The following is a 23,650-nucleotide window of genomic DNA, read 5'->3' as shown; positions in this document are numbered from 1 at the left end:
TGCTCAGTCAGGGATGGCACTGGTCTGGTTAGCTCAAAACACATCGAGCTGTACAGAGGTCTGCCACTGTCCCCCGCTTCACAGACCTGAGCATTATTATAGCCTTTAAGAGGAAGAGAAAACAGGGGGCATTACGAATTCCTCCCTCCGCCTCAATCCATCTCATCAATGCGCCTGTCGTCGTCTAATTAGAGGTCTAACTGATGAAAAATACCCCTGTCAAAATAACTCAAATAGTGACAAAAGTTAACTCGGCTCCCCATTTACTGTGGCGAAGTCTCAAAGTACAAAAGCTGTCAGCGATGAAAGTTCATTGATGTCACAAAAAAGGGAAAGAAGAAAGAATACAATAGATTGGGGTTTTGGGGCGAGTCTCTATTTAGAATTAGTTTGCCTGTCACCCTGAAGATTTGGAGAGATTGGAAACCAGTTGTGAGGTGACAAGCAACTCCTTACTCAAGAACAACTCAAGTGGGAGAAATTAAGGAAAGTTAGAGCATTTTATCGGTAAATGTTATTTTTTCTGAATAGCTATGTGAAGTTCAAGACAGAAGTTACGATAAAGGTGCGCGCAAATGTGGATATAGGCTTACAAAGACATTTGCTTTCAGATTATACTGCGAAAATACACTTTTCATGTGTAAACGTCTCAAAAATGATTATTTTATCCACAATTCAAATCATCTAATAATAGAGTGGGTTTAGGGAGTATACTTTAGTATTTACTACAGTAAAGGGTCAATTGTAGTATACTGTAGTGTAATAATTACTAAAATGTGTTAATGTATGTACAATATTCTAACTATATTGAATTGATAAACTTGTAGCCTAAATGTTGTAGTATACTTCGTATTTTGTAATATTAACTATAGCGAATTGACAAACTCTAGTAAATACGGTAGTTTACTGTTATAGCAATTACTACACTCTTACTGTATACTTTCATATGCTGTAGTATTAAATATAGCTAATTGATAAACTGTAGTAAATACAGGAGTATACTGTAATATATTATAGCAGTTACTACACTCTTACTGTATACTTTCATATGCTGTAATATTAACTATAGTGAATTAATAAACTGTAGTAAATACGGTAGTATACTATTATAGCAGTTACTACACTCTTACTGTATAGTTTCATATTCTGTAGTATTAAACATAGTGAATTAATAAACTGTAGTAAATACGGTAGTATACTGTAATATATTATAGCAATTACTACACTCTTACTGTATACTTTCATATGCTGTAGTATTAAATATAGCGAATTGAGAAACTGTATTAATACGGTAGTATACTGTAATAGCAATTACCTCACTCTTACTGTATACTTTCATATGCTGTAGTATTAAATATAGCTACAGTAATTGATAAACTGTAGTAAATACAGGAGTATACTGTAATATTATAGCAGTTACTACACTCTTACTGTATACTTTCATGTGCTGTAGTATTAACTATAGCGAATTGAGAAACTGTAGAAAATACGGTAGTATATTGTAGTATATTATAGCAATTACTACACCCTTACTGTATACTTTCATATGCTGTAGTATTAACTATGGCAAATTGATATAATGTTATAGCAATTACCTCACTCTTACTGTATACTTTCATATGCTGTAGTATTAAATATAGCGAATTGAGAAACTGTATTAATACGGTAGTATATTGTAGTATATTATAGCAATTACTACACTCTTACTGTATACGTTCATGTGCTGTAGTATTAACTATAGCGAATTGAGAAACTGTAGTAAATACGGTAGTATATTGAAGTATATTATAGCAATTACTACACTCTTACTGTATACGTTCATATGCTGTAGTATTAACTATAGCGAATTGAGAAACTGTAGAAAATACGGTAGTATATTGTAGTATATTATAGCAATTACTACACTCTTACTGTATACTTTCATATGCTGTAGTATTAACTATGGCAAATTGATATACTGTTATAGCAATTACTACACTCTTACTGTATACTTTCATATGTTGTAGTATTAACTATAGCGAATTGAGAAACTGTAGTAAATACGGTAGTATATTATAGCAATTACTACACTCTTACTGTATAGGTTCATATGCTGTAGTATTAACTATAGCGAATTGAGAAACTGTACAAAATACGGTAGTATATTGTAGTATATTATAGCAATTACTACACTCTTACTGTATACTTTCATATGCTGTAGTATTAACTATGGCAAATTGATATACTGTTATAGCAATTACTACACTCTTACTGTATACTTTCATATGTTGTAGTATTAACTATAGCGAATTGAGAAACTGTAGTAAATACGGTAGTATATTATAGCAATTACTACACTCTTACTGTATAGGTTCATATGCTGTAGTATTAACTATAGCGAATTGAGAAACTGTACAAAATACGGTAGTATATTGTAGTATATTATAGCAATTACTACACTCTTACTGTATACTTTCATATGCTGTAGTATTAACTATAGCGAATTGAGAAACTGTAGTAAATACGGTAGTATATTGTAGTATATTATAGCAATTACTACACTCTTACTGTATACTTTCATATGTTGTAGTATTAACTATAGCGAATTGAGAAACTGTAGTAAATACGGTAGTATATTATAGCAATTACTACACTCTTACTGTATAGGTTCATATGCTGTAGTATTAACTATAGCGAATTGAGAAACTGTAGAAAATACGGTAGTATATTGTAGTATATTATAGCAATTACTACACTCTTACTGTATACTTTCATATGCTGTAGTATTAACTATGGCAAATTGATATACTGTTATAGCAATTACTACACTCTTACTGTATACTTTCATATGTTGTAGTATTAACTATAGCGAATTGAGAAACTGTAGTAAATACGGTAGTATATTATAGCAATTACTACACTCTTACTGTATAGGTTCATATGCTGTAGTATTAACTATAGCGAATTGAGAAACTGTACAAAATACGGTAGTATATTGTAGTATATTATAGCAATTACTACACTCTTACTGTATACTTTCATATGCTGTAGTATTAACTATAGCGAATTGAGAAACTGTAGTAAATACGGTAGTATATTGTAGTATATTATAGCAATTACTACACTCTTACTGTATACGTTCATATGCTGTAGTATTAACTATAGCAAATTGAGAAACTGTAGAAAATACGGTAGTATATTGTAGTATATTATAGCAATTACTACACTCTTACTGTATACTTTCATATGCCATAGTATTAAATATAGCGAATCGATAGACTGTAGAAAATACGGTAGTATATTGTAGTATATTATAGCAATTACTACACCCTTACTGTATACTTTCATATGCTGTAGTATTAACTATGGCAAATTGATATACTGTTATAGCAATTACCTCACTCTTACTGTATACTTTCATATGCTGTAGTATTAAATATAGCTACAGTAATTGATAAACTGTAGTAAATACAGGAGTATACTGTAATATATTATAGCAGTTACTGCACTCTTACTGTATACTTTCATGTGCTGTAGTATTAACTATAGCGAATTGAGAAACTGTAGTAAATACGGTAGTATATTGTAGTATATTATAGCAATTACTACACTCTTACTGTATACGTTCATATGCTGTAGTATTAACTATAGCAAATTGAGAAACTGTAGAAAATACGGTAGTATATTGTAGTATATTATAGCAATTACTACACTCTTACTGTATACTTTCATATGCTGTAGTATTAACTATGGCAAATTGATATACTGTTATAGCAATTACTACACTCTTACTGTATACTTTCATATGTTGTAGTATTAACTATAGCGAATTGAGAAACTGTAGTAAATACGGTAGTATATTATAGCAATTACTACACTCTTACTGTATAGGTTCATATGCTGTAGTATTAACTATAGGGAATTGAGAAACTGTACAAAATACGGTAGTATATTGTAGTATATTATAGCAATTACTACACTCTTACTGTATACTTTCATATGCTGTAGTATTAACTATAGCGAATTGAGAAACTGTAGTAAATACGGTAGTATATTGTAGTATATTATAGCAATTACTACACTCTTACTGTATACGTTCATATGCTGTAGTATTAACTATAGCAAATTGAGAAACTGTAGAAAATACGGTAGTATATTGTAGTATATTATAGCAATTACTACACTCTTACTGTATACTTTCATATGCCATAGTATTAAATATAGCGAATCGATAGACTGTAGTTAATACTGTAGTATACTGTAATATATTATAGCAATTACTACACCCTTACTGTATACTTTCATATGCTGTAGTATTAACCATAGCAAATTGAGAAACTGTAGAAAATACGGTAGTATATTGTAGTATATTATAGCAATTACTACACCCTTACTGTATACTTTCATATGTTGTAATATTAAATAGAGATAATTGATAAACTGTAGTAAATACGGTAGTATACTGTAATATATTATAACAATTACTACACTCTTACTGTATACTTTCATATAGTAGTATTAACTATAGCTAATTCATAAACTGTAGTAAATACAGTAATTTACTGTAGATCTAAGATCAGATCTAAGCTCTTACAACTTGCAGTGCAGGGGTCACATCTCAAGTACGTGCTACCATACGTGACAATCATCTCACTTTCATTTTAATAAACTGTAATGAATACTGTAGTATACTGTAATATTTTACTATGGCAAACTGTAGTAAATTACAGTTCACCATAGTATTGTATACTATAGTAATTACCACTTTTTGATAATGCATACTAAAACATTTTGTAGTATTTACTATAGTTAATTGATGAATTGTAGTGACTACTGTAGTATACCATAATTTTTACTATAGTAATGGTCAAAAACACTACAATATCAAGAATTACATTTATTTACCAAACGTATTTTCAAGAAATTACTATAGTTCACTATTAAACCGTAATCTATAGCACACACACACATCCTCCATAAGAAACTGCTTGTTTGACTGATTAGGTGTGAATAGCAAACACGAGGGTCGACCTGCTGCGCTCTGCACAACATCTGGAGTGGGTCAACATCTGTGTCGAGGTTGCTAAAATCACTAAACAAAAGCTGTCAGCCGCCAACATTAGAGCTAATAGAGAATGATGTAAAGAGGAAGATGATGATGATAATAATGATGACGAAGCCCTGAGGAGACAAGAAACATCCGGAGACTCACGAGAGGTACATGTCAGTTTATGTCAATGACAACAGGTGCGCTGCGATGGGTGGGCAATGATCTGCTGTAAAATACCCTATAAAATATTAAAGTTTAAACTTTTTTCTTGGTAACTGCCATTACCAATATACAACACTACTGCCTCAATAAGTCAATTATCAGTCATTGAAATGAAGGTCTGACTATTACCGCAAGCATTGGTTATTATTAAGAGATCTTTATAGTGTTTGGTCGAAATAGAAAGATCGCTCTCTCTCCTCTTTTCCTCAATTATCCGACTCAATTTAGATATGCAAGTCGTGAAAGCCTTTACCAATTGATGGCTCTTAACAATCTGACTGCGGAGGCATCATATCGAATTCCGTCTTGGTTTTCTAAAGCTTTGCATTGGCTGCGAGCTGTTCATTCAACATCGGCATCTGAGGATGAAATTACCTTACGTGGGCTGTCATGAAAAGAGAAGAGCGCTACATTCACCTTCCTTTATATTAAAACTCATCAATAGCGCACTTCTGAGAACATAAAGGATTGAAAATTAATATCCAGTGAATAGGCCGAGGTTAGCGTGCGACGATCATTGCAGTCTCGTGTTATGGAGGCGATAAGTCGTTGTCAAGAGGGTTCTTATGGAAAATGCATTTCAGGGTGTGGAACTGAAGTGAAGATGCCTGGCAGTTCCTGGAAGATGATATCGATCTTGTTTCAAGGTTTCTGATACTGCGCTTAGCTGGAAAGTAGCTGCTCCTGGTACATTAATCATTCAGAGATGCTTGCTTTGTGTACGGTCCAAATCTAGCACGTTTTTTGTGAGAGGCATTTCAATTTAAAGGCTTTAAAGATAATGGTGCCTCATTGTCAAAATATAGCTGCTTCGGTACTTCAAATCGCTATGCATAATGTATCTCGAAACGGCGCCTGCGTGTTTTTGTACTGCATTTTAACATTTCTCAAAGCTGTGCTGTTTACGGATCAAGGAAATTAGATTCTGTCGGTTTGTGGGTGTATTTAATGGCATACCATGCGGCTAATATTGATGTTAAGATTATTGCACAATTCCTCACCATGACAGGGTTTTGCAAAAATGTATAATCTATAAAAATAAATGATATCGTTTTATAGACACGTAGTGACTTTTACTGTTGATGCAGGCGCCAGACAACAAAACCAACAAAGTCAGGACTTCTAGTAAAGGACCACATGAAAACAAAGATATCAACAGATCTCCCTGCCCCAACTCAATGCAAAAAAATGCAAAAGACGGCCACTTAAAGTACAAACATGATTTGGTTTAAACTTGGTTGGTACTTTTACTTAATAGTACTTTTATACCCTCAGTCACCTCATTGTGCAATTTCACTTATTCATGTTTATCAAGTAGTACATAATGCTAGTGATTCCTGCACAAAATGCATTAAAGTACTGTGCGAAGACCAATCCCACATTGAAATATGTGAAGAGCGAACACTTATAACTAAGGTAAACATAAACTACCACCATACGAGTGTAATCTGCTCATGCTAAATTTGGCCCAATTGGCCGTTAGTGCGCACCGAGAAGTCGTAAGACTACTTGTTAGGGGTTTTGTCTGATCAAGCGTAATTTCCAGGGCTCTTCTGGGAGCAATAAATAAACCCGATAATGGAGCTTGATGCAGAAACGGTAACTGGCCGAACCGAGAATGATGGCTTACCGGAGGGTATGAGCTTTGGCTGGGCGCGAACAGACTAAAGCCACTCAAGACGGCGAGACGCTCCCGGAATGAGGATCGTCTGCAGACTCGCCGAGTTCATTAAATCTGCCTGGAGGGCAGGGCCACCATCATCTGTGTGCATCAGCAACAGCTTTGCACACAGCGGGTGATACTGTAGGTGTACTGGAGGGAACTAGATAAGAATACAGTACAGTACACGCAGGGGAGCATAAAAGCATACCCGTCAACAAACGCATATGCATGTACACTTCTTGACATGAGTTCACATGGCTATCAGGGCTTTAGATACTCCAGTACTCTTAATGTGGATGTAAAACCTTTTAAAAACGTTGCTATCATCCAAACGGTTGATGAATACAACAAGCAATTCATTTTAAAGGGATACTCACCCTCAAGCAATCCAAGATACACATGTCCTTTATCTTTCAGACGAACACATTTGGAGTTACTTCAGTAAGAGGCTGTTTACACTTGGCATTAACATGCGTTTTCGTCGATCAGATCACAAGTGGACGACGTTAATGCCAGGTGTCCACTTTCGACCACTTTCAACCACATCTAGAGGTAGTTGAAACCACTTTCGATCGGATCGCTTTGGAGTTGCGGAACGCAAATGTGGTTGAATGTGGACACGCGACCGCCTTCTCTCTGCCCATTTATCTAATCTGAGGTATTAAACACAAGTTTACGTCTTTTTTTGACTTCTGGCGTGAACATACGGTGAACAGCGCTATGTTTAGCCTTTCAATGATAAAACTACTGCGGGTGTTCTCCGTAGTTTCGTTTTGAAAGCGTGAAAGTTGCGCAATCCTATTTCATCAATTGCGCTGAAAATTCAGTGAAAGCTCCAACATATAAACGTACAAAACACTGTGCAGCATGTATATTTGCTAAACAAGCAGCGGACTCCGACATAATATTAGTTTGCGTCCATATAAACTCATAATTACTCCCGCTCGCGTTTGAACGACAGCAGAGAGACTCGCCCACCGTCTCACAGACCACCCCCTCACAGTATTCAGGACAGAAGCGGTCGAAAGTGGACAAAAGAGACGGATTTAAATGCCAGGTGTAAACGTAATGTGTCTCTCTCGTCCACTTGTGATCCGATCGATGAAAACACATCTTAATACCAAGTGTAAACAGCCCCTAAATGTCCTTGCTCTTCCAAGCTTTATAACGATAGAAAACGGGGAACAACTTCTGACTTTAAACCCCCCATAAATGCATCCATCCTTCACAGAAGTAATCCACATGCCTCCAAGGGGTTAATAAAGGTCTTCTGTGGGTAATCAATGCAATTTTGTAAGAAAAATCTCTCAAACTTTATAAACTATAATAACTAGCTTACAGTAACTGCGCCATCTTTGACTCACACAATTCACTGCACAACGTACCCATAGCAACCATTGCTCACTATGCCAAAACTCTCATGAATCACGTGAGTCCAAGATGGTTAGTTATTATAGTTTATAAAGTGAAATGTTTTTTTTTTTTTTACAAAATTGCATCGATTACCCGCAGACAACCTTTAGACGTTGTTCCCTGATCTATGTTTTCTATCATTATAAAGCTTGGATGGACATGCTGGACATATGTATCTCAGATTGCTTGAGAGTGAGTAAATCATAGGGTAATTTTGATATTTTGGCTGGAGTATCGCTTTAAGATGGTATAAACATGGAAGCGCCAGTAATATTTTTCAGTCACAACATTTAGATAGTATAGGCAAGGACACCTAGATTATTGTAAGAGAGACATAGTCAAAGTTATTTCCTGTGAGAGGTTAGTTTTTAGCTGTTTTTTGCCATAACATCATTCTGGCAAGTGGACACACTCACTTTAAATCAATGTCTACAGTATTGATTTGTGTTTATGCATTGGCTTTAGCAAAATAAGCAGCTGCACAGATCCAGAGATGCCAAGAGTATCTGTAATTCAATGCCAAGCTTATTACAAAATACAAAATATACAGTATGTAACAATATAAATTTAGTTGCACTATTGGTATGGTATCAAATACAGACTGAATTCACTCGAGTGCTGTCTGACTGACGGCTGCTCTTTAACCCTCGAACATTCAAAGGTATTTGTAGGTCAAAATATCATAATATTTATATTAAATTTAAGCATTTGGCAGACGCTTTTATACAAAGCGACTTACTGTAGTGAATTACAAGCTATACATTTTTATTTTATCAGTATTATTTATATTAATCAGGGTTCCCACACCTTACTTAACTTCAGATTCAAAGACCTTTCAAGGACTTTCCAGGTCCAATACCCTCAAATTCACGGACTAAATGTGGGGACACATTTCAAGTGAGAGCAAGGTTACATTGTGTTACCTTTTAAGATACATTGTTACAGTTCCCTTTTGAGGGAACTTGTGCTGCGTCACTGCGGTGACACTTTGGGGACGCCTCCAGGGGTAAGTGCGTCTGAATGTGTATATCAAATTCAACCAACGGTGAGGCTTAAAGACAAAGACAGGGTGACGCGGGAGCCAGGATGTATATCGCTATCTGAAATATTGCCAAAGGTGGCATTACAGGGACGCCGGCAGTATGGCAAGGGAGACGCAGCGTCTCGTTCCCTTCTCAGGGAACAACAGTTACATACGTTACCCAAGACGCTTTCATGTGTCAAACACAACTATGCAAAAAAGCATTTTGGTATGAATCAACATTCACATACAGAAGATTTACAGTTTAGCATATGTGCACAAAAAGTCTAGATAGATAGATTCAAGCACTTTAAATTACCTGTATCTATGTATGTATATTTTCAAAAACTTCCCAGGGCCTTGAATTTTTTTCACAGATTCACAAAGTTTCAAGGATTTCAAGAACCTGTGGGAACCCTGATTAATATAAATACAATTGGTTTGTACGAGTGAAAGTAAACAGCCTGGACAAAAACAATTGACCGAATTAGTGCATTAGGCCTTGCAGTGTCATACTTACATATAAAATTAATATTAATCAAACTTACAAGAGAAAATAATAAGCAATTTATCACACGGGATTCAACAATGACAAATTGCTTGTTTTGTAAATCGTCTGCTAAATGAATCAATGTAATTTAAACAACATTATTGACGAAAGAGAGTAAACCAGTAACTGCTTAATTTAATTGTTTTGACTGCTCCTGTATTTAATAAATTGTGTGGTATTTAATAGTCCTGTATAATTATAAATTATGTTTACTTTAATAATTTATTGAAAAAAAAAACCTTCAATGTCTATTTACTCCATTTGTAACATTTGTTCTATTGATTCACCTTGTTTTGTGGCGTTTGCATATTAACTCTTTCACCGCCAGCGTTTTTAAAAAACGTTGCCAGCCAGCGCCAGCGTTTTTCATGATTTTCACCAAAGTTTAATGCCTTCCAGAAAATGTTCTTCTTTAAATATATAAACATACAATATACCAAATGAAAGAACAGACCCTCTGCTTTCAAACAAAAAAAACCGTTTCATCCTACCTTTAGTGGTTCTTTTGCAATCAGCTTTTGAATATGGGTAGGTTTTTGCAAAAACACCATATTTTGAGCAAAAAGCAGAGATAATTCCATTTTTATGACGGACTTTTCATAGAGATCCCATTCAGAGCGATCTTTAAAACAGACACGGACATGCAGCAGCTTGCCATAGAGCAATACTTCCGGTTTTAAAAAGTTGCGGAAGGGCGCCACCTGGTGGATAATAGCGGTATTGCAGAAAGACGGAAAATCTCGTCATTGGCGGGGAAGCGTTTTCTCTTAATTGACGAGATATCTCGTCAATGGCGGGGAAAGAGTTAAGCCAAGAGACTTAAACACTGACTTGCTAACTTCTCCTGTGTAGGGTCAGAAGGAGATATGGAGCCTATCCCAGTCTACCTTAGTCCGAGGTGGGTAAACACCCTGAATAGGTGGATGGTCCATCAGAGACCTTGATAATAAAAGTCCTAGCAAGTCTATGCAAGTCCCAACACACATACACAACTAAACGTGTGCACTCGATAACAATAACAAACGTAATCCTGCAGGAAGCATTCAAACGCCACACTGTAATTATCACTTAAAGGAGAGACATACAAAGAAACACAAAAATATCCAGATCCTTTGACGAAACGCGTTTTGATGTGATAATATATGCACATACCACCGAGGATGTAACTTTTAACACTGCACTTTCAGCATGCCTCTTTCAATATGCTTAAAATTCCATACATAACGCCTAATACAACCTACAAAAAAGCATAGGTGTACAACAACTAGTTCATGAATTAATGCATCATATTCACGACGCATGCATTGTTCTTTTGAAAGTCACTTCGGCAGCCCAGCGGCACATCGAAAGGGTGATTGTCGGAAACAAACAGATCACAGACGTGCGGGCATCCCGAGTGTTTGTTGTCGGTCACATCTGTGAAAGGAGCCGCCCATCACGTTAGCAAACAACAGAAACCCACTGCAGCGAAAAAGGGAAAACATTTAAATAAATCAAATAAATAAATATCGTTGGTTGCCGCAGGCTTGGTTGCACAGTTAAAGATTAATGCTATTCTTTTGCAAATATCGCTCAGAGGGACGACACAAGTCACTTCCTCAGCAGCAAAGCATTCATAAAAGAAAAAGCCAGGGGAGACCCTAAGGCAAAGCCTCTGGGGGTGATGTGGACAACCCTGGATGAAAAACCAGCCGTCTATCAGAGGAAAGTTGTGTGTGTGTATTAGTGGAAGGTTCAGTTTTAGTAGAGGTGTCTATGTGTACTTTGCTCACCTGAGTAGGCCCAGTATGACTCTTCGGCTGCTCTGCGGTGCCTTTCACCGATTGGCCGGTCATGATGGTCCACCTTTACCCCCTCAACCAATGCTGAAACAGAAAAAGAGAAAAGGGGGTTAGAAAAAAAGATCCTGCAAAACAATAGGCTGTGTTTGTGTTGGTGTTGAAAAGTTTGACTTGACACACAACCTGATCGTAAAAGTCCACTTTTACTTATTTAGTAATTCTATCTCTCTCAATACAAAGTGACAAAAAAATGAATTGCTTATTACTTGATGCTGACAGACAGACAGATAAATATCACACGTTCTGTATAGCACTTCTACCACGGCCACTCGCTATTTACTGACATTGAAAATTTGGTAAAACCCACCACAAGATAGATCACTGATACACAAACACAGACAGATGGATCAAACTACTTCTTACAACCCCAAACACACCCAAATAAGATACATGCACACAAAAAGATACACAGCAGCCTGCCATCGCCTGCTAAACCAAGTCATTAAGTCCTGTATAAACCAATCTGGCTCAAAAAAACTCCTCCATTAGAGAGAAAAACAGCCCCCCACACAGCGGTATTTACAGCCTGTCTGCTCTGGGATCAGTTTCCCCCTCCCTCATTAAACATGTATGAGGGGCTAAATAAATAAACAAGGCCTGATTGGCCGGTGAGCAGAGGGCTAAGGCGCTAAGTGCCGAGGCAAAGAGGCTGCGGACAGGGCGCTGGCAGCCGAAACGGTGCTCTGTCAGGGAAACCAGCTGTGTTCCACCACTAGGGCCTTACTAATCTAGACTCAACCAAACAGGAGATCTAGAACCATTTGAATACTTGCTCGAGGCTTTGGGGCTTGTATAAAATTACATTACTGCAGGACTGATTGGTCAGTGAACGGAGGGCTAAAGCTCCAAGTGCCGAGGCAAAGAGGCACTTGCATCCGAGAAGGTGCACTGTCAGAGACACCTGGGTCCCACCACTAGGGTCTTACTAATCTAGACTCAACCCAGCAGGAGATCTAGAACCTTTTGACTACTTGCTCGAGGTCCTATGGCAGGGGTGTCCAAAGTCGTTCCTGGAGGGCCAGTGTCCTACAGAATTTACCTAAAACTTCCCTCAACACACCTGCCTCAAAGTATGTACCCTGCCTAGTAAGACCTTGATTATCTGGATCAGGTGTGTTTGATTAGGGTTGGAATAAAACTCTGCAGAGACACCGGCCCTCCAGGAGCAGGATTGGACATCCCTGTCCTAGGGCTCATATTACTTATAAAATTACATTACCGCAGGAACGAGGCCTGTGATTGGCTAGTAAGTGGATGGCTAAATCTCCAAGTGCTGAGGCAAATAGTCTTCGGACAGGGTGCTTGAAGTCACAGACTCCAGCTGGGTCCCACCACTAGGCCGGACTAATCTATACTCAACCCATGAGCATATCTAGAACCCTTCGACTACTTGCTCAAGGCTCTAGGGCTCTTATTAGCTACGAAATTAAAATACCACAGGATTGGAGAGCTTAGATTAGCTTAGAAACTTAAAACCTCCAGCTCACAGATGTTGCCAGAGATCCAGCCTCATTGAAGGAGAATTTGTTCTGACTTGCAACGAGGGCTGGAGGGATACTGGAGAATGGCACACATCCATGCACCCAGTGGCCTCCGTGTGAGTTTATCAGAGGCGATCTCAGCTCCTGGCTGTTGTTGCACTAGAAGGTGAAGGGACGGAGAGAGATCAGCCTTGCAGTTGGCATCCACGTCTAAACTTGCAAACGTAGTGTGGCAGGACCTGGGGGTGACTGCCATTGCGGATCTAGACAGATTCCCCAGAAGGTAAAGGAAGCAAACAGGCTGCAAAGTTGGGACAGTTAACAAGAAATTGGCCACGTTTTCACGCAAGCCTGCCGATGTGCTGACCACACTACGGTAACAAGGACACTCTGCTTAAAAGCCATCACTCAAAGCATAATGCAATTTACAAGGCCCCTCTCTCTCTCACACAGAGCATGCCGGGTAAGTACATTCTGATATGAACAATGGGTGACTTTTTGTTTCAATGACAAACTGCCTTCTGCTCCTCGCAGCTCTAATTCTTGAGGATAGCAGCTCGGGCATGCTGGTGAATGCCAATGAGAGGGTATGCTATGGCTTCTCTATGAATTACATTATTGATTGCCGATACTCTTTGAACAGAAAATGTAATTATGCAATGCGGCATGCCGGGCTCGGTCGCCATCCTCCCGATGTGTCACTCATGCTCTCTTTCTGTTTCCCTCAATCACTCTTTCCCTCACTGTCTCTCCGCCCATCCATCACTGAAGCTCCTCGTCTCTCTCTCTCTCTCTCTGAACACTCACTTCCTGGGAGTAACTCTATCTTTGAGGGATTCTGGCTGCTCTTTTTGTGACTCTGAAGTAACTGTACTTCAACAGCTGAGTCAACCTAACCACAACAGCTCCAACAGTTGTCTATAATGGCAAAGAATGATGCTTTGAACAAACAAAATCATTGGACAATGGTGACAACATCCTGGCCAGCAAGGGGCCACTATGGGTAAGTTGTCAGAGTGCACCCAATAGGCTTAAAAGGAGCATGTCCAAGGAAGTGCACACACAGATAAGTACAACAGAGCCAGTCACACACATTTTGATTGCTTCATTTTTGTGGTATATGGGGCAAGCTAAAAACAAAAAAATGAGTTTGACCTCTGCCCCCATGTTAGGTACTGAGGCAACTCCATTTCTTGCCCTCCTTTAGGAAAGAGAAGGGGTGGGTGGGGGAGAGATTGAGAGTAACCCAGTACAACCATCCACCACTGGAGCAACAACTCAATGCCAGATTACGAACAAACACTTCACACCAAGCACAGATGTCAGACACACACACACAACGCACTGTCCTCCAGACCCTGTCAAAATCAATCAGCATCAATTCACTCCAATATGCACAAAGAGCTTTTGTACACACACACAAACACACAGACCATCATGCACAAGGCCAACATCAAACACACCGAAAGAATGTCAAATTGTTAAAAAAAAAAACAAGCAGCACTGGCTTAAAGCACAATCTTTCAAAATCTGAATTCATCTGCGAGCCGATGCCAGCGTACGCTTGCTTTCTGTGATCAAATCTTCGGCGCCAGGGGTTCTATCTCGTCCGGCTCTTCTAAATGAATTCTGACGTAATTGATTTACATCCTTCTATTAAAGCCGCAGAGCTTTATGAGGAAGATATCGGGAGTTGACGTTTCTGTCAAGCCGTCTCCGTAGAAACGGCGACAGAACCGGGAGAGTTATGAGAGCTTCGGTTCAAGACGTAAATTCCCGAACCCTCAACAAGGCAAATCTCAGAGGAGCCATATGATGTCGCATTAAATGCTGTTCAGAGATCACTTTTGTAAAAGATAGACCGATTATCATACGTCAAAACACAAAGTAGATCTTAACATCTTTTGATGTTTAGTAAAATATGCACAAACCGGATAGTTGAGTGGTTGACATATATATTTAAATCTGATACCTGCAAGAAATAGACTTTATACTAAATTTACTGTACTAAAAACTATATATAGTGTACTGTGTTGTACGTGGAAATTTAGGAAGGACAAAAAGTCTGTTTAAGTATGAAACTTATCCAAAAGTTATAATTTTGTAAAAATCCATAATTACATAACCTATTTACCTGTAAATAAATGAAACGTAAAATCGGAAGAAGGACCCTTGAAATGCTAAAAAAATATTGGCTCTTAGTACCTGGAAAAAAATTAATAAAAATACAGCCCAACTTTACTTCACTAGAAAAGTTTTTACGAGGAACGAATTTGAAATGTTTTGGCAATGTAAACTTACACTTACAAAGAGCTCCCCTTTGTGTAACCCTCATGCAGTACAAGATGTACAGTAATACGAAAATATGGAAAAGACAATGTGCAAAGACTTAGAAAAAACTGCTTTGGTAAAACACTGGTACAGGTACTGTGGTAAAGGAAAATTGGACTGAAATTCATGTACAATGATATTGATATAGTACTCCAAAAAAAATCATGTAATACAATCATAGTACAACCATATAAGTGGACCATTAGAAAAAGTATTAAGACGGTCTCCGATACAGCACTGGTATCATATGGTAATATTGAATTGTACTGTAGTACTTTATGTACCATGGTATGGATGTACTGTAGATATTAGAAATGCTTCACTTTAAATCATGGGTTATTTTGGTCAAAAAGAAGGAACCCAACCCAAAGGGTTGTAATTTATCCTATGCTGTGTTGTTTCGAAGATGTTTTAACCCATTGTTGGGTCAAATATAAACTTTTCTGGGTTAATTTAACCCAACGATGGGTTGAAAATAACCCAGCATTTTTTAAAGTGCATCCATCCGCATTCTGTACAGTTCGGCCATTGTACGCATTACAGTAACGTCACAGATGGTACTGATTTTGTTTTCGGTTAATAATACGGCTTGAGGGTAAATTCAGCACATGTGTCACATGTTTCAGTTTAATAACGTCACACTTGCTTCAGCTTCATTAAAATGCATATCAGATCTTCACTTTCACGCACTTAACCTTGATTTCGCTTTTGTCTTTTTGGACGGGGTCAGCGTGTGTATGCGTGTCCTAATGGACTGATTAATATTCTCCTCAGCTCTCTCTACTTGAAGGACGTTCACCCTGTGGGCGCATGCAGGACATATCCATACTAACGTACCATGCGAAGATGCACATGCCTTCACATGCACATGGAGCAACATCTGCCACCGAAATCTGCCCGGAAATGTGAAAGGGCAGTGAAAAAGCAAAAAGGCACATGATGCAGGAGGACAGGAATATGTGAAGACAGAGAGGGAAGTTGTGAATATATAATAAACTGTGAGAAGCAGAAACGCACAGATTTAACTATTGTCTTTACCATTACACCAAACAGCAGGGGTAGGCCGATGTCCCGCAGAGTTTAGCTCTAGCTCTAATCAAGCACACCTGAACAACTAATCAAGGTCTAAAGAGTCACCTGAAAACTATAAAGGTAGGCAAGATTTGATCAGGGTTGGAGCTAAATCTGCAGGACATCGGCACTACAGGACCAACGTTGCCTACTCCTGTAATAAAGCATAATGAGAGCCAAGCATACCTGCCTATCACTCTAAAAATGGTGCTAAATAGTACTAAAGGGTTGTTATCATAGAGGAACCATTTTTACGCTATAAAGAACCTCTGTAGAACGATAAGTGGTGCTAAAGCATGACTATAGCACCACTTATGGTTCAACATAGCACATATGGTTCTATACAGATGCTACACAGGTTCCACATTGGTTCCGTTTAAAAATGGTTCCCATATGATTACGACCCAGTGAACCACTTTTACTGCTATTTAGCACCCTTTTTTAAAAGTACAATAAAATGTAAATGTTATACTGAATAATAGCTTCATTTATGCACCAAAGTATTTGCATGATGCTTTTAAACAATACCACAGTATTACCATTTATATTCACAAACAAAAACAATGTAGTACCATCACTTTTTTTTGTTATGCCACGTTAGCTATGCCAATTTATAATGTCTTAAATATCAAAACTAGCCAATAAATAAGTCACAAAGTCGATGCAAAACCTCTCTAGGGTATTGGTGAGTTACAGTATAGATTTAAAATCTCTAATATTAATCCACCTCATGTTACTTAAGTCAAATATTTGGCTCCATTTTGTTGCAAATGAAACCGTGAAACATTGATAATGTACAACCTCTGGCGCCAAGATATCAAGCTTCTATTAGCAAAATTAATTTAAAAGCAGACAATGTAGATTTTGTGTGGCATCTGCATAATTTTTGAGACAACATCAGCTCTGCTTAATATAATTTATTCTAACCAGGCCAAAGTAGTACGGGCTGTTGGAGACATCGCAAACTAGTTGTGTTTTAACTGATATGAGACTTGAAAAAAGACATAACTTACTATGCTACCACGTAGCCTGCCCAAAATCAGAGGTGGGTAGTAATGATTACATTTACATCGTTAAATTACCTTAAGTAAATTTTTTGGGTAACTAGTACTTTTAGGGGCAGGTTTATGCTAGTCCCAGACTAAGTTGGATGTTAAAGCTGCATTAAAAAATATATATATATTGCATTGACATATCGTGACACATACCAGTGTCACTGTTTTGTCTGAAGATGCACACCAGTATTTTTTGTAAGTTATGTTTGCAAAAACTACTTAAATGTCGTAATATTACTAGTCCTGGCTTAACCTAAATCCTGTCTTGGAAATCACCCTTTAAGAGTATATTTAAGGATGGGTACTTTACAAACCGCAAGCTTGGAAAACAGTGGTATGGTGTTCCTGATTCTCAGTGTGTGGATGTTTTCACCGCTATAAGGGAATTTGGGAACTTGTATTAAAAAAGCACAGATGACAAGAGGTTTGCTCTAGACAATGAAAGCATGAAGGTATGGCTAATCTTTCATTTAGCATGACGCTCGTCATGATTCCCTCAAACCAATCAGTGATGTTTTCACCTCACTTAGTATTTGCTTGGTCCACTTGAAACCCCAAGCGAGGTGGTACTAAAAAAAAATATTGTATCCAGTGGAAAAAAAACAAAAGTAAGCTGACCCGACCCGTGGGGTACGATGAAATGGAAAAGCGCTATAATAAGAGTACATTTAAGGATGGGTACTTTTACTCAAGTACATTTCTAGTGAAAAAACTGTGCTTTTACTTCACTATATTCTGTGGCGTGACTCCGCTACTGTCAAATGGTTGTAATGAATAAATGAAAGGAGATGGCCGATCAGAGGAAGGCGTGTGCGAGCTATCGGAGGCAGAACAAGCGAGGCCTCAAGTTCGGTCTGTTTTCACTTCAAGAGGTCAAAAATAAGTTTCATAATGCGATGCATGCTGTGTGCACCAAAACGAACTGACATCTCAGCGTACAGGAATTCAGGCTCCAACCTTAAACAACACATAGCGGTAAGTGTCACAGTAATGTCTATTTGAACACAATTAATGGTCATTTGGTAACTGTGGGCACTTTTACTTTATTTTAATACTATTATTTCACACACAGTCCGAGTGTGCAAGCAGTGACAAATCCTGTAAACCTTACAAACAATACACATTCACATCTGCACATTTTCATATCCTTTCCCCACGAAACTAAACAAATTGAACAGCATAATGTGACATCTTGCAAATCCGGACACCTCACTAAAGTGTAGAAAATACATACAAATAAAATGGGATTGCATTTTATTACTTCCTGAAGAATGTATACACTTACACAAATAAAAGAATAAAGTATGTTTTTAAAGGAACATTTATTATATATTATAATAAATGTAGAGTTGATTTGCACAAACAGATAAGTTCCATATGAAATTCTAAAATTAGCAAAGGTAAATGCTGACAAGTTTATAAAGACACCGTTAACTGTCAGAAAAACATCTGTGTGTGTTTAAGATTTCTTTTTTTTAAACTACACATTATGTGATGTTAATGTACCCATTGCAGGACTGAAATAGGCTGATTTACTTTAACATAGGTTTTATGTACATAAGCAGAACAATGAAACTTTTAAGGAGAGGTTTGTGAAAGCCCTCAGATTAATAAAATTAAGTGTTTTTTTGCTTATTTTCTATCAGATCAGAAGTAACTAGTAACTAACTACTTGAATAAGAGAAAAAAAGTGTTAGATGAAGAAACTACTTGAGTAACTAATTAGATTTTTACTTGAGTACATTTTTGTGTAAGTACTTGTACTTTTACTTGAGTACAGATCTATCCACCTCTGGTCAGAATTCATAGTAATCTCAGTTTAAGAGTCTCAAGGGCCCTCATTTTCAACTTTAAATGTTTTTTGTTTGTTTTTGTTGTTTGTTTAAAGACAATAGCATTTTTGTGGCATGAAAATGCAAGTTTTACAAAGTTTTAAATGTTAATTGTGTCGTTAAAAGACAAGTTCGGTATTTTACACTTAAAGCCCTGTTTTCAGATTGTTTATGATGAAATAGAACGGTTTTGACTGAAATTTGGACATATGATGCTGGCCCGAGAATTTTCAGGTGTTTCTTGTATCACCTCCCACCTCTATAATGGGTTTATAGGTGCACTGGAACAATCCTTCCTAAAATGCATTAAACTTTCGTTTACAAAGACGTGAAACTCACCGAGTGGTCAGCGGTGTTCACTGATATGCTCACACAAAAATTGCTGCAAAAGATGCTTTCCAACAGCTGTTTTATCGTAGTTTTTGTCCAACTCCATTGACTAGTATTAGATGTGCTGTGAGGTACGGTATTACTCTGCACCTGGAACTTTGTTTCTATTCTTGCAATTGGCAAAGGCGGATTAGCGCCACCACCTGGGCTGGAGTGTCTACTATTCAAGCTCTAAGCGGAAGAATGTACAGATGTGAGGTGTTTGGAAAAATAGGTCCACAAATTTACAACTAATCCTAAAACACCTGTTGGAAAGCATCTTTTGCAGCGATTTTTGTGTGAGCATATCAGTGAACACCCCTGACCACTCGGTGCGTTTCACGTCTTTGTAAATTTTAGGAAGGATTGTTCCAGTGCACCTAAAGACCCATTATAGAGGTGGGAGGTGATAGAACAAACACCCGAAAATTCTTGGTACAGCATCATATGTCCAAATTTCGGTCAAAACCATTCTATTTCATCATAAACAATCTGAAAACAGGGCTTTAAGTGTAAAATACCGAACTTGTCCTTTAACTAAAAACACACGGATTTGTGAAAATGGTAACATATCATGTGTATCACATATGTAATTTTGTGTATGTCGTCTATAGGCAAAAAATACTTGTACATCTTTATGGTATAAACAATCTCTTCCTCAAAGTTTTCAAACAGTGTCTATAGAGTAGGGCTGTACAAAACTAATCGGGAACCTCAAGCTGTGCTCATTTCTGTGCATTTTACTAGTATGTTTGGGCACCAAACACAGTTGCGATTTGGAGATTATTTTAAAATTGAAAAAGTGACATTTTCTTTTAGCCATTCGTTTTGGATTTTGTTTTACGAATGACATAACTCCCATGATTCTTTGTGATTTACATTATATTATTTAGTTTTGAAAGTTTAAAATTTACCTTGCAGCTGCTTCACAAAAAGTAAAAATGTCAAAACTTTAGTGTAAAGTCTATTAACCGTCAATAATAAATCACAGAATAATTTGTCCAGCCTCCCCAGACAATGGTACCCAAAATGGACTGGGTACTGGTTCCAGCATTAGCACCATACCATTGGAAAATAAGTAGGCCTATAAATGTGTTTCTTTCTTTAATGTGAAGATTGTTCAAAAAAGAAGAAGAAAGTTAAATGAAGAACAAGTCTTTTTCTCTCCTAAAGAGTCTTGAAGGTCAGCACATATGAGTAGAAATGACTTTAACAGATTGCACGAAGAAAAGCCAACAGCCGACAGCGGACAACTGCTTCAGCCCTCACACAGCTGTGAGTGGACCGAGTTTGAGTCAAGCATACATAAACTCCTGACACACACATACAAAAATTCAATGTTGGTGTTTGCTTCCAATCTTTACAAGCCAGTGACCTGCTTCCCTCATGAAAATTAACCAGGCTTTTTTGTAGTAACCATGTTTTTTGGTATATTGATCACTATTGGGAACACCATTGATTTACTACATTAACCAAGTAACTACAGCTGTTTGGCCTCTGGGTCCCATGGCTGAGCAGCTATCATAATGGCTTCAAGTACAAGACATGAGGTCTCTTGTTTATGTAGTGTTGAGTCTGAAGGAGAGGGAGAGAGAGAGAGAGAGAGAGAGAGAGAGAGAGAGAGAGAGAGAGAGAGAGAGAGAGAGAGAGAGAGAGAGAGAGAGAGAGAGAGAGAGATCGAGGGAAACGTACTGTTATTAAAACGGAAAGCGCCTAAGCAGCTGACAGGCAGTGTGTGACTATGTGTGTGTGTGTGTGTGTGTGTTTGTGTCAAATAGGGAATGAGAGGATGAGAAGGAGGGAAAGACGGAGAGCCGGAGAAAGAAAAATGGTGCTGGCAGCGCCAGGCGACACTGTTAGACATAATAACATAATTTGAAGTAATGATGGTTGCCCTTTAAGATAGTCCACAGGGAGAAAGAGAGAGAGATATGAACTGGTCTCTGAAGCAGCGTCCAGCTATGATGATGGCAAAGGCCATTTATAATGAAAGCGAACAGAGAACAGTCTCTCCCTGACCAATTAGGCTGGAAACAAACCCAACGCGTGTACGCAAATAAAGATATGACCGATTGAGCAATGCGTTGCGAGTCTACAGTCCCGTACACAAATAATGAATCCCCTGCATTAATATGCCAGTAGCCAGAATGTTTATAATACCTGGACAGATTATCCTATAGCTTTTCCATCCATCTCAAATGTGACCCTGTTAAAGTATGATACCTGCTTGATACCTGCCATCTTTTTTGGTTGTGCTCTAATAAAGAGACTAAGGGCGCGCTCACATCATCCTCAACCCAACCCAATTCTACCAGAGTACGAATGTCCGCCCCCACCTGCACTCACACTACACTTTCTGATCTATACCCGAGTAAACTTGCATCATTAAAAGATGCAAATGTTTTGAAGAAAACTGAAAGATATGCCCAGTGGAGTTCATCATAATTATGAGTTTATGGCTTATTAGGCGTGTTTGAAATCATGTGTGCCGTGAAGATTGTTTGGCGTAGGAGCAGTCTGCTCTCTTGTCACTCTCTATATGGGTTCGTTTGGGATGTGGTGACATCGGGCTGTATGTATTTGTGCTGTGCATATTAGAGTGTTTTACAGTGACAGCTAAAGTTTTGCATTTACATCCGCCCCCGAATCAAGTGAACCGTACCCGAACCACCTCTGCTAAGCGTACCCGGGTACGATTAAGTGTACCACACCCAGGAATAGTACAAAGTGATTCCGCTAGTCAAACGAACTGTACTTTAGGGTCAGACGTACTCTGGTGCGATTCACATAATGCGAGTACACCCTAAGAAATAATTATATTGTCATTATATTATTACAAAGGCAGCACATTTAATGGTGGCATGGTGGTCTAAGACGTTTGTACATCTGGGATGACATGCAGGTGAGTAAAAGTTTAACCAATGCACATCTAAAAAAGATATTGTTAAAGACTAACGCATTCTCATAAAATGGGCATAAATAGCATCCAGTGTGAAAAGTTGTGCAATAAAAATCCCAAATTCCAATTTTGCGTGCATATGCTATGCCAGTTCTTCCAGTTCATTTAAAAAGGAAAACACCACCGTTAATAAAGCAATAAGCCCCGCGAAGCAGTGGGTTACCAGTGCATTTTATAACAGTTAAGCTAAAACCCCATTACCTGTTATAAAATGCACTGTAACCCCACTGCTTCGCGGGGCTTATTGGGTTTATAAAACGGTTACTTCGTATGCATAGCAGGATTTCATAAAATACAACACAAATAAGTTGTAATTATATTAGTACAAATATTACTCTTCCGCCAAATAAAGTAGTTCCTCAAAATCAAGTGTGGCTTAAACAGATCGTAGTTCCAAACCAACACAGATGCAGCAAAGACACAATAAAAATATAAAAAAATAAAAATATATCAGAATGAAGAACCAGAACTGCCCGTTTTATAATCAATATTTTGCTATGTTCTTACCTCAACTAAGATTAATTAATACATATCTTTTTTCAATGCATGCACCCTAATCTTTGTACAGCGCATCGTGAATGTGTTAGCATTTAGCCTAGCCCCATTTATTCCTTAGGGTCCAAACAGGGACGAATTTAGTACGAGTACGTATGGTGACACAAAATAAAACGTGATTTTTCAAGCGGATAAAAAAATGAAAACTACATTGTATAGCGGAAGAGCACTTCATTTGCAACACTTTTTTATCATCTTTAAAAAAATCGCCACGTTTTATTTTGTGCAACCATACCTACTCATGTAACTACTCATGTA

The 23,650-nt window shown here is 37.8% G+C and overlaps 2 protein-coding genes across 4 annotated transcripts in view; one reads left to right on the top strand and one right to left on the bottom strand.

Moving 5' to 3' along the window:
• Positions 1-23,650, bottom strand: part of ptprga (protein tyrosine phosphatase receptor type Ga) — a 313,371-nt gene that overhangs the window by 224,988 nt on the left and 64,733 nt on the right. For all 3 annotated transcript variants that reach the window (XM_065241771.2, XM_065241773.2, XM_065241772.2), the window contains exon 2: positions 11,671-11,763. In XM_065241771.2, the coding sequence (XP_065097843.1) occupies positions 11,671-11,763 (93 nt within the window). The remainder of the gene's footprint in view (positions 1-11,670; positions 11,764-23,650) is intronic.
• The window catches only part of LOC135719187 (bis(5'-adenosyl)-triphosphatase), a 475,352-nt gene continuing 471,837 nt past the window's right edge, over positions 20,136-23,650 (top strand). Inside the window, exon 1 of the mRNA XM_065241774.1 lies at positions 20,136-20,210. The gene's annotated coding sequence lies outside the window, so the exon portion shown is untranslated. The remainder of the gene's footprint in view (positions 20,211-23,650) is intronic.

The sequence above is a fragment of the Paramisgurnus dabryanus genome, chromosome 14 (assembly GCF_030506205.2).
Source record: "Paramisgurnus dabryanus chromosome 14, PD_genome_1.1, whole genome shotgun sequence".
Taxonomy (NCBI): domain Eukaryota; kingdom Metazoa; phylum Chordata; class Actinopteri; order Cypriniformes; family Cobitidae; genus Paramisgurnus; species Paramisgurnus dabryanus.
This window is presented reverse-complemented; position numbering and strand designations above follow the sequence as displayed.